We start from the raw sequence: 12,173 nt of genomic DNA on the forward strand, positions 1-12,173 counted from the left end.
CCTGCCACCTGATGTGTGTTCTACTCTTCCACTCCCAGCTCTGCATTTCAAGAAGAATATGCAACAGGTTTGGCAGCCCAGGTGCTGTGTGCCCTCTATCCTTTTCAAACACCTGTATTCTGAAGACCCTGAGTGTATAGGGTGGGAAGTTATAGAACATGGAGAGTTTGAATTGCCTCTGCAGTCTAGTTATTGCATTTAAAAGAACCAAAAAAACTACCCAAGAATCCAGTTTTGGGCAAAACCTGCACACCTTGTCTCGATCCTGTTGTATGCTGTCTTTCAGAGTGGCACAGGCATGCACTAGGCATATATTGGAACTGTGAAAACATAGTGACAATTTCATCCTTTATCCTGCATGTACTCAGTATGGTATTTTTAACTCGTCATAGAAAAATATAGGTTTTGAACGGGGAACATTAGCAACATTACATTTCTCAGAGTAGGTTACTTAAATGCTAAATTTGACGCATAAAAGCTCTACCATTGTTTAGTCTGTGCTAAAAAAATAGGAATGATTATTATGAGTAGTATTATTATTTTACAATGGAAAAAGTGATTTTTTTTCATTCTCTCGTTCAAAACTCAAACTGCTGGATAAGTTTCCACAAACCTTAAAAATTCTTCATTGGGTTAGGACCACCCATGGGAAATTTCAGTGTAGAGGAGCAATGTTCAGAAAGTTATTCACAAGTAGAAATAGAATTTTGAGAAAATAATTGTGTTACATTGAATACTGTATTAGTCAGATTGTAGAATTTGTTCAATTTTTTTTGCCCCTGAGCTAGAGAATGACTTTATTTAAATGTCTGCTTGTACCACTTTAGAACTCTAATATAGAGCCTGATCCACAGCCTATTGAAGTCAATGGAAAGATTCTTATTGACTTCCATAGGTTTTGGATTAAGCAATAAATAGTCTTTAACTGAGTTGCAGAGGTGAATGCACACTGGCATCCCTGCATTCATAAATCTGTTTACAATACCTTTTAACTTCAAGACTCCTTCCCTCCAACGTACATTAACTATCTAGTTAAGAAAGAGCAACTGATGAGTAACTGGTTTCAGAGTAGCAGCTGTGTTAGTCTGTATCTGCAAAAAGAAAAGGAGGACTTGTGGCACCTTAGAGATTAACAAATTTATATGAGCATAAGCTTTCGTGAGCTACAGCTCACTTCAGTCCTCCTTTTCTTTTTGATGAGTAACTGTTCTTTAATTTTTTGTCTTTCAGTATCCGCAGTGTGATGCAGAAGTATCTTGAGGAGAGAGGTGAATTAACCTTTGACAAGATTTTCAATCAGAAGATTGGTAAATTCTGTTTTGAATCAAATTTTCTTGTTTTATGTTTTTAAGATTGATTTGTTTGCTACTGTTTAGTGCAGCCAGTTGAAGATAGCACTGTAGACTTAGTTAAACATAGTATAGTACAGGGGTTCTCAACCTTTTTCATTCTGAGGCCTCCCCAACATGCTATAAAAACTCCATAGCCCACCTGTGCCACAACAACTGGTTTTTTGCATATAAATTCCAGGGCTGATGTTATGGAGTAGCAAGCAGGGCAATTGCTCAGGCTTCGGCTTCAGCCCTGGGTGGCAGGGCTTCAGCCTCATGCAGTAGGGCTTCGGCTTTCCGCCCTGGGCTCCAGCAAGTCTAACACTGGCCCTGCTTGGTGGATCCCCTGAAATCTGCTCGTGGCCCCCCAGTGGGCCGTGGACCCCTGTTTGAGAACCGCTGGTATAGTAGACTATGGACAGGACTTAAAAGAATGGTTGAACTTTGTTTAAGGTTGAAGAATCATAACTACCTATTGGCAGCCATTTCTGGGCCGTTGAGTGAAAGATTGGAACTGTGAAGACCAAGAGTTTTGTATTCCTCTCATCTCTCAGTACTTCTGTTCCAGTTTGGATATATGATATATAACAACAGATCAACCATGTTACTCCCAAAGATCATGGAGCATCCACTGTGCCAGCATGTATCCCACACATACTGTCTTGGCACCTCTTAGGATAAAGAAGTTTTCTGGATCACTGGTGGCTTTGGCACCACCCAGTTGGTGGATTTCATCTGGTTACTTTCCTTCTGAGCTCAGTGTCTTTCTAATCTTCAGTGGTGGACAGTCAGCACTTGTTCTCTCACTGTTAACTATCAAATCCAGATGACAGCTGCTGCTAAACCACACACTGTTTATTTAAGAAAGAAAGAAACTATTGCTGCTAAATAAGAGTAAAGAAACACACTTGGTGTTACTCACATGCAGATACACTAAGGGCAAGCTGGATGGGAAAAAGAATGTTACAGATTGTTTAACAGTTTCCTACTCCAGCCAAAAGTACTGGACTGCAGAACAAACAGATCCTCCTTTTGACAGTACTAATGCCTGTTTATGTGTGGCTCAGTTTAGCACTTCTCTTTCTGAATAATTGGTGTAATGTTGCATAGCAGTGGCAAAATATATACAAGGGGATGTTTCAGTAGCACTGCCAAATAGAATGATTTTAATTCTCTACATCTGTATGGTATGAGTCAAATCAGATAGTTAAGGAACCAAGGAAACTTGTATTTGATTGTTCATTTCCAGTCATATGGTTAAATATCTTTCAACTAATAGTCTGTTCCAAAGAACAGTACAAGTTGTGACAATTATTTTTAGATATTCTGTTGTTACACTACTAGTAGATAGTTAACTCTAACCTGAGAAATTAAAAAAAAAAAAAGATTGTTGTTCTATTTATCATTTGTACTTTGATAGCATGCAGTCATCCCAGTCAAAAAATTCATTGTTCAGTATAAACTCATTAAAGATCAGTGTCTGCCCCAAATTGCTTACAGTTGAGTATTCAGACATAAAACTCAGTATGTTCAAAAAGCTGGGATGCATATTTCAGAGATGTTGTGAGATTATATACTTTGCTTTTCACTTACAGCTGCTGCTTATATTATTTTCTTTTTTTATCCATGTTAAATGCTTATATCTCTAAACTCTCATCCTTAACTGTGGAGCTTCTAACCAGCTTCTCCATAATAACAATTTTGCTAGAATGAAGTAGCATGGTGAGAGACAGCATGTCTCTTCTGAAGACAACTTTGGAATGAGGGGAAAAGATTAAGGATAAATGTGGGTGTTTTTTAACTGAAGAGACTTTACGTTTTGCTGAAAATATTGTCTTTATTTTGGATGTTCGTTTATTTTTATTGCTGTTTTCTACCTTCTTCTTTGCTACATTGTTTTGTTTTCACACATTAACATAATTGCTTATGGTAGAGTATTCTCGGTCTAATACACAATGCTGTGAGAATAAAGATAGATTTTTAACAATCAGATACTAACAACTCATATCTGGTGTTTATTATTATTTATTTGGTTGTATTTTGGTTGTGCCTAGTGGCCATCGTTAAAATTGGGCCACATTATGCAAGGTGCTGGACAAACATGTAGCAATTTATCCCTATTCTAAGGAGCTTAAAATCTAAGCTGAGATGAGGCACAATGAATTTTGCAAATGAAAGTGGAGAGAGGACAAAGGAAACCAAAATAAGACCCCATGGTTACATAGGTTGCCATTGCACTACTTGGTAGTTCCAGATGGTTACAAAAATTAGCATTTTGGGGGGGGGGGTTAAGTTAATATTAACTCTCCCAGGCTGACACTGACCCCAACTATCATTGGTAGGCTTATTTCTTGTAAGCAGAGGTGGGTCACAGCAGTGGCTGCATCTTACAGCCCAGGAGGGGTTTGGAGGAGGAGAGACCCATGGACTTCCAAATGCATTCACTATGCTTGTACCACGTGTAAGAGCAGTGTGGAAGTTGAGAGAGAAGATGAGCGGATGAGGTTGGCGTTGTTGACTGGCCAGAGGAGGTAGATAAAAGGCAAGAGTGGACAAGCAGGAAAGGGCAGAGTTGTGAAGGACTTTATAAATGAAATGAATGTTATATTTGAACATATGGTAAGAACATACAAGAAACACTTTGGATTGTAATAATGCATGACATTGTTGATGTGTTTTAATTTTATGTAGATTTAAAGCTATATTGTCCCCTTCACTGACCCTGCTTGCCCTCCAGCCATAGATGATGAAATGCTGTCTTAATTACAGCACTGCTAAGTGTAATAGTACATAAAAGGTTGTTACAAGGAGGAGGGAAAAAAATTGTTGTTCTTAACCTCTGAGGATAGAACAAGAAGCAATGGGCTTAAATTGCAGCAAGGGAGGTTTAGGTTGGATATTAGGAAAAACTTCCTAACTGTCAGGGTGGTTAAGCCCTGGAATAAATTGCCTAGGGAGGTGGTGGAATCTCTGTCATTGGGGATTTTTAAGAGCGGGTTGGACAAACACCTGTCAGGGATGGTCTAGATAATACTTAGTCCTGCCTTGAGTGCAGGGGACTGGACTAGATGACCTCTCGAGGTCCCTTCCATTTCTGTGATTTCTGTGAATAGGGAGCTGGGGGATTAGAGAGCTGCTGTGAAGGGACAGACCCTTTGCAGATATCTCTAGTGCATAGATTCTGAGTTCGGAAGGGGCCTTTATGATTCTCTGGCATAGAATAAGGCATAGATTTCATCCAGTGATTCTTGCAGTCTACCCAACAGATTGTGGTTGAACTTGAGCATATTTTTAGGACGATATCCAACCTTGGATTTAAAGACTCTCATTGAAGGAGAATTTACCATATTCCTTGATAATTTCTTCAAATGATTAATCATTTTCAGTGTTAAAAATGTGCATCTCTTTTTCCAGTTAGAACCTCTCTAACTTCAGCATCCAGCCTTTGGTTCTTATTATGCCTTTGTCTGCTAAATTTGAAAGCCCTCTAATATCAGATATCTTCTTCCTGAGTAGGTAATTGTTGACCCTAATCAAGTCACCTTTTTATCTTTTCTTTGATAAACTATATCGATTGAGCTCCTTTAGTCTCTGTCACGTTTCCAGGCCACAAATCATTCTTAAGTTGTAGCCCATTTCTGCATCCTTTCCAGTTGTTAAAGTGCGGAAACCAGAACTGGACACAGTCTTCCAGTACTAGTCTTTGCAATGTCATATACATAGATAATATTGCCCCTCTTCTCCTGTTTCATGTTTCCCTTTTAATATGTCTAAGTATTGAGTTAGCTGTTTTACCCACACGTGTCACATGGAGTTCATCTACTGTTAACTCTTAGGGTTAAGAGTCATGACTTTTTCAGGGTCACGACTTTCCAAAATACAGTCCTGCAGCTTGAAAGTATGATCTGTGATTTTTGTTTCTAGATGTATAGCCTTGCAAAGGATCTCAGGGGATCCTTTGGTTTTGGAGGTCGAATCACTTGTTACTTGCACTGATGGGGACAAAAGAAGAACGTGAAGGAAACTGAGTAAGAACTTCAGGAATATCCAATCTGCAATGTGGCATTAGCTTCTTCAAGGATGAGATGGCCCTAAACCTTTAAAGGTTGTGCTTAAATTAGTGTGTCTCTCTTTACTTCAGGTTTTATGAAGGAAAATAAGTTGCTTCATTTGCTTTAAACTGCCCTGGGCACCTCTTGGTGTCATGGGATTCTTGTTTGACTGCTGCCTGATCTTAAACTCGTACAGTGAGGAACTCGTACAGTGCGTTTAAGATAACACAAGATGATGCATCCAGCTAGAAAGCTGCTATGCTAGCATTTAATTAAGTAGCCAATCTGTTTTGCCAGGCACAAGTTACTTCCTGTGTAATACCAGCTTCATGGGGAAGTACAGCGTGTATCTAAGTGGAATGAATAACCACCTTTAACTAGTTTTCTCATTACCACATCCTGTTTGCTACACAACAAGTAGATTGTGTCTGCATTGGAAATAGACTTTTCCAATACTCAAATGATTAGTTATAATTCATAAATAGAATCTATTTTGCTATGCTTGATTATTAAAATGGTATTTTAATTTATTTTTGCATTATATTTTACTGTTGATCATACGCACTTGTAAAAATTGTTTCATTCAAGCTCTGATTTTTGTAATTGACATATGCAGCAGGTGTATTTTCTAAGAGTAAGAGATTTTAAATTAGGCAATAGCAACAATTACATTAATGCACTTGGAACAAATGCGATATACACTTCCACTGTAACAAATCTAAAGAAAGGCAGTATTGATCTTTCTTATCAGTGCTGCCTAATAGTAGACAGAAGATAATGTTGGTAAACTAGATGCTCTGGGTATGATAAAATGCAGAACCTTTCAGCTCTTGGTCACTGATCTGGATCTGGTTCACATCTGTCTATCGAGAAGTTTGTTTAGATTCTGGTGGTACTTAACAGTTTCTACTAAAACACTTCATTCACAGTTGCTTGTAACCTTTTGAGATGAAATTTCCATGTTTGGCTTTTTTTGGACAATTTGAGCAAAACCGGGTTAGTTGTTTTGGAACTTGATCATAGTATAATACTTACCCTTTGCACATTGTTAAAAAAAGCTCTTGCATTTTCCCTTTGGCTTTAAGGTTAAACCTGATTTCCACTCCATCTCTGTTGTCAAGTACACAGATAGATAAAGGGGTGGGGGGGGGGAGAAAACCTGGATTTGTGCTGGAAATGGCCCACCTTGATTATCATACACATTGTAAGGAGAGTGATCACTTTACATAAGCTATTACCAGCAGGAGAGTGGGGCGGGGGGAGAGAAAACCTTTTGTAGTGATAAACACTCATTTTTTCATGATTTGTGTGTATAAAAATAAACATCTGCTGTATTTTCCACAGTATGCATCCGATGAAGTGAGCTGTAGCTCACTAAAGCTTATGCTCAAATAAATTGGTTAGTCTCTAAGGTGCCACAAGTCCTCCTTTTCTTTTTGCGAATACAGACTAACACGGCTGTTACTCTGAAACCTGTCATTAAACTTACTGCATGTCAGTAGTCCCAGTGAGAAATATATGTTTGCTTAATTGCAGAAAATGTGGTTGTCATTTATCTAGGGTGACCAGACGTCCCGATTTTTAGGTCTTTGTCCCGCGTCACGACTGATACACGGTCAGGATGTCCCGATATTGTGGCTTTGGCCGCTCTGGCTGCTTTTATTTTTTTTGCTTCCCCCATGTGTCCTGATATTTTGTCCGTTTCATCTGGTCACCCTACATTTATCAATTTATGTGAACATTTTCTTCCATTTTGCGTTACCTTCCTTTCTATTGGGGGACTGTTCTTTGTAGGAATGATTCACTTGGCTATTCCTTATGTTATCTTATGTTCAGCTTTCTCCATATTGGAACTCTATACTAGGTTAAGAATTTTGCCATCTGTGTTCTTCCCACACATTCATGTCTGTTTTGGATCCTTTAGGAATTTCATATCATATTAACTCCCTTCAGAGTGCTAGAGCTCAGGGTGATTATTCTAGCTTATGGTGGCTTTTCAGAGCAAAATAGTGTTAATTCATCCTAAGATCAGTGTACCGACAGGCCTTACAGCTGTGTGAATGGACTCTGTAGTATAAGATCTTCCTGTCAGCTGTCCGCCATGAGCGGGAGGTAAACTTGCTGTTGAGAAATTCTCCCCGCCCTTTCAATACGGGAGCACAATGTGGTGCAATCCCTTAAGTATCAAAATATAACACGTTTTAAAGACTCACTCCCTAGTACGTTATTTAAACCCTTGTTTAATGTAAGCATGAGATCTGTGTGCCAGTGGCATTTTGAACTAATTAAATAATCCTCTGAAGAAAGAGCAGTGAGAGCAATAAAATTTGGTTGTCAAATAGTGCTAGGCAGTTTACAACATATAGAAAAGACGAGGGCCCCAATTTTGTAAAGACTTAGGCACATGATTAACTTTACATGTGATGTGAGTAGTCCCATTGAAGTCAGTGGGACTAACATGTAAAGTTAAGCATACACGTAAGTCTTTTCAGGATAGGGGCCATGATCTGTGGGTTTATAATCCAAAATCAGACATAACAAAAGAAGGAATAAGGCAAGAAGTAGAGGTGCGGGATCAGAGGAAGGGGGAGAATTTAACAGATAGAGTGCAGTTGCTATACTTGTTTCAGAGTAACAGCCATGTTAGTCTGTATTCGCAAAAAGAAAAGGAGTACTTGTGGCACCTGAGAGACTAACCAATTTATTTGAGCATAAGCTTTCGTGAGCTGCTCACAAAAGCTTATGCTCAGATAAATTGGTTAGTCTCTCAGGTGCCACAAGTACTCCTTTTCTTTTTGGTTATACATGTGTCTTAAAGGGCCCAGGTGTGTATTAATTTATTCCAGGTTAAAAACTACAATTTTATGTCAGGGTGGGATGCGGAGGAATGTAAAGAAGAGGAAATGGTAGTCATGGAGGATAGGAAGATTGAGAGGAAATATGAGATAGGGAAGAAGAACGGCAGTGTTGTGCATGCATGCATGCATATATATGTACATTTCACTTAAATTAACTTGCTATTTGAGTCTCTTCTACTTTTTGTATATGAAAGTAGCAGAGATTACATAAATACCTAGACAGGTTTGCAACATACTGTATTTGCTTTTTGTGTTTATGGAAAAGTGCATTTATTTTTGGGTTCCATTTCAGACATGTGGAAGATATAAAACATAAGTGAGACTCTGTGGAAATTAGGAAGTGAAAAGAGTGGTAAAAAATGAAACTTAAAGTACCCTGTAAAAACTGGTTTCTCTTTCCTCCTATTGTTGTTTCATTGTTAGCAGTTTTCAGTTTATGCAGCAGGTTCAAGATCAGACTAAAACCTGGATTATGGATGAGTTGCATGATTCTATTGGATATTAGTTGGACATAAACTTCTCCTTGTTAGTCTGTTTAGCAAAACTCATATTTTGTATCTGTAAAGGAACCATGTAAATCTTTGAAACCAGATGACTGAAAACAAAACCAAGAAACTGTTGTTATTATGTGGCATTTTATTCAGGGTCTGTTTTCCTATAAACAAAGATGTTCTACTGATGTCAATGGGTATCATGCATACTGAGGTAGAGGAAAACAGGATAAACTGGAAGTCATTGGAGGTGTAATTCAACATTATGAAATATCTATTTTTTAAAAAAATTGTAGTTCTTACTCTTGTAAAAATGCTCACAAAATTAGTGTTAATTTTAAAATAATTTCCACAATTTTAATTTAATTTCTAGACATTTAGGATGATGAGTTTTTATGAATATACTTTTGTGTTTTTTAAAATAATTTTGATATTGGTGTGGGTTAGATTGCAAGTTGCTGTAGAAATAGAATATAATACTATGCTGTCTGTTGCGCCATAAACATTGATACTTTCACTTTGAACAGCCTGTAAAACTTGTGCAAGAGATGATCTGTCCAGACACATTTAAATATGTGAAAACTTGCTGTTCCATTGATTTTATTACATCTTCATCAGTTATTTGGTATGTTAAAGAAAAATGTGTCTGGTGTATGTGCAGTGCTTTGACATTTGGTTTATTGTGTTATTACTGATCAGTTGCGTTCTCATTGTTTTAGAAAACACAAAAATATTGTGTCATTCAACCCATTTGGTTAAAAGTTGATTCATAAAGTATAAACAATAAAAAATATTTATTGAAAAGGTGGTTTCAGACTGGCCAATATGTATAAATTAGCTAATTATACTACTTGATGGCTGGCATAAATTTCTTCTGGTGTATTGCTATAAAAGTTATTTCTCTGTGAAAAATCCTGAGGGCAGATGAAATGTGGCTAATTGGAAGAATTTCTTATACAGTCTAACTTGGCTCATTACATCTCTTTCAAGGGTTGGACATGGAGAAAACACCATACTTAGATGTTTTATAAAGAATATTGTTGGCACTTGAGTGCCTGGTACCATAAATTATATAAGTACTTTTACCTGTGCTTAATTTTAAGGTGGAAAAAAGGCCTGCTTTTGTCTGTCCAGAGTTGAATAACATCTGAAACCAACCTATAAAATGTTTTAATTCATTCTGTTTTTTTTCATTATAAATAATTTAGATCTTTCTTTATCAGGCTGCAGCCTGAACCTTTTCTTGTTAAATAATAGAACGATTCATCAGCTGAGGTCTACATAAAACCTGTGCTTTTAGAACCTATATACAATTTTGTTTTGGGAAGGATAATGTCATATAAGGAAAAAGGGGAAAAACTTTTGTGTCTCAGCAGAGCAGCCTAATTATACAACATTTCTTTGGAACTGTCAAGACTTCTGAGTGGACAGGAAGCTTTGAACACTAGAAGTAGGTTATTTTCTTCTCATGGAGAAATGAGTGGGTACAGATACAGGAGTAATAAATTATGTGAATCAGCCTTGTGATTTTTTTTTTAAAGTTTCTGCTGTTACAGCTTTTAACAGGGACATGTATTAGACGGAAAAACCAGCACAGTTTAAGTCCAGTTACTCACAGACTGCAGTGACTTTCTGTGTTTCTCAAAAGTCTGTTTGTTTCCAAAAGGCTGTGGACTTAAACTCCTTCCTTTAAGATTATATGGTACCCTCAGTTCTTCTTTGAGTGCGTTTCAATGGATGTGTTGTACCAGGCATTTGCTGTCTCCTGCTGGAGATACTTCGGCCTTGGTGCACCCTGCCTCAGGAGCGGCCCTTTAAGAAAAGAAATGCAGTGAGTTTGGGATCACCGGAGTTGCCTAGAAAGGCCTTGTAGGCTCAGCCGCTGGTGAAACCAGTGGGACTTGGTCCTCCAGTGCATAGATGACTCATGCATCCCGATATTGGGTGGGGGATGTACAATCTAAAGGGGAGGACATGTGACCGCCCCACATCTCCTCTGCCCAGCCTGGGGCCTCTGTGCTCTTCCTACTGCACCAGAGTTACCTGCGGGGGTTGGGGAGACGTCTGTCTTTCTCCTGCTGCCCCTCCCCCCCCCCGGCACATTCGGCCATTCTCCTTGGCAGCCGGGTCCAGGAGGGGAGCGGTACCAGCCACTTCTCATGCCAGCTGAAGCTTGCTGCTCAGGATCTCTGCTCTGTGCGCACTGTGGCTGCCTGAGAGAGAGCTTGGCTGGGGTGGCGGCCTGCCCCATCCCCTCCTGTCCCAGAAGCATATGTTTGCCTAGGGCCCAGTGATGGGTTAATCTGGCCCTGACCATAACCCAAGAAGCCAGGATGAGTCAAGACCCACTGCTGACCATACTTCACATTTAGGTCATTGAGAGACCTTTTGTTTTACTTTGGGTGAATGTAAGGCCATGGTGGGCCAACCTAAGTTAGATATTGGTTGGACTACTGAAAACTTGGGGAGCTCACTTAACAAGACACCTACTGGCTTTTCAATCAAGCTGGTGACAGTCCATATGTACTTTCCCCTTTTGATGCGTATGTGCCCCATGTGCTCAAGATCTGTTTGGCCAGCGCCCCCTATTGGTGTCATACATGTGGCCTGAGCGTCCTAGTGCTCTCATACCGAGGGCATAAAGGATAATATGTGTCCAACCATCACTCAGTTCCTTCTCATTACCTGTTAGGTTCACTCCCTCTGGGGCACCTGGCATTGGCCACTGTTGGTAGACAGGATACTGGGCTGGATAGACCTTTGGTCTGACCCAGTACGGCCACTCTTATGTTCTCATGTTCTCATGCGTGTGGTTTTGAGACTGAGTGCCAGTGTCTTTGTATAGTGCAGGGGTGGGCAAACTTTTTGGGCCAAGGGCCACATCTGGGTAGGGAAATTGTATGCAGGGCTGGGGCAGGGGGTTGGGGTGCGGGAGGGAGTGCAGGGTGTGGGAGGGGGTGCAGTGTGCAGGAATGGGCTCAGGGCAAGGGATTGGGGCAGAGCGGGGTACAGGGTGTATGAGGGGGCTCAGGGAAGGGGGTTGGGGTGCAGGAGGGGTGCAGAGTGAAGGAGGAAGCTCAGGGCAGGGCGGTTGGGGTGCAGGAGGGGTGTGGGGTACAGCAGGGGGCTCAGGGCAGGGGGTGTGTGGGGTGCAGAGAGGGGTGTGAGGTGCGAGAGAGGGCTGAGTGCAGGGCACAGGCAGGGGGCTCAGGGCAGGGAGTTCGGGGCGGGGTGCAGGCAGGGGGCTCAGGGCAGGGATTTGGGGGGCGGGGTGCAGGAGGGTTTCGGGCTCTGGCCCGGCACCTCTTACCTAAAGGGGCTCCGGGGTGGCAGCAGTGTGCTCCGGGGCCAGGGCAGGCTCCCTGCATGCCTGCCCCAGCCCCAGCCCATGCCACGCCGCTCTGGGAAGCGGCCGGTACCACGTCCCTGCGCAGCCCCTGT

The 12,173-nt window shown here is 40.5% G+C and overlaps 1 protein-coding gene across 3 annotated transcripts in view; it reads left to right on the forward strand.

Moving 5' to 3' along the window:
- The window catches only part of GRK3 (G protein-coupled receptor kinase 3), a 121,703-nt gene that overhangs the window by 18,560 nt on the left and 90,970 nt on the right, over positions 1-12,173 (forward strand). For 2 of the 3 annotated variants that reach the window (XM_048821761.2, XM_048821764.2), the window contains exon 2: positions 1,231-1,307. In XM_048821761.2, the coding sequence (XP_048677718.1) occupies positions 1,231-1,307 (77 nt within the window). The remainder of the gene's footprint in view (positions 1-1,230; positions 1,308-12,173) is intronic. The other variant, XM_048821762.2, reaches the window with a different exon arrangement.

Source organism: Caretta caretta, chromosome 15 (genome assembly GCF_965140235.1).
Source record: "Caretta caretta isolate rCarCar2 chromosome 15, rCarCar1.hap1, whole genome shotgun sequence".
Classification (NCBI taxonomy): domain Eukaryota; kingdom Metazoa; phylum Chordata; order Testudines; family Cheloniidae; genus Caretta; species Caretta caretta.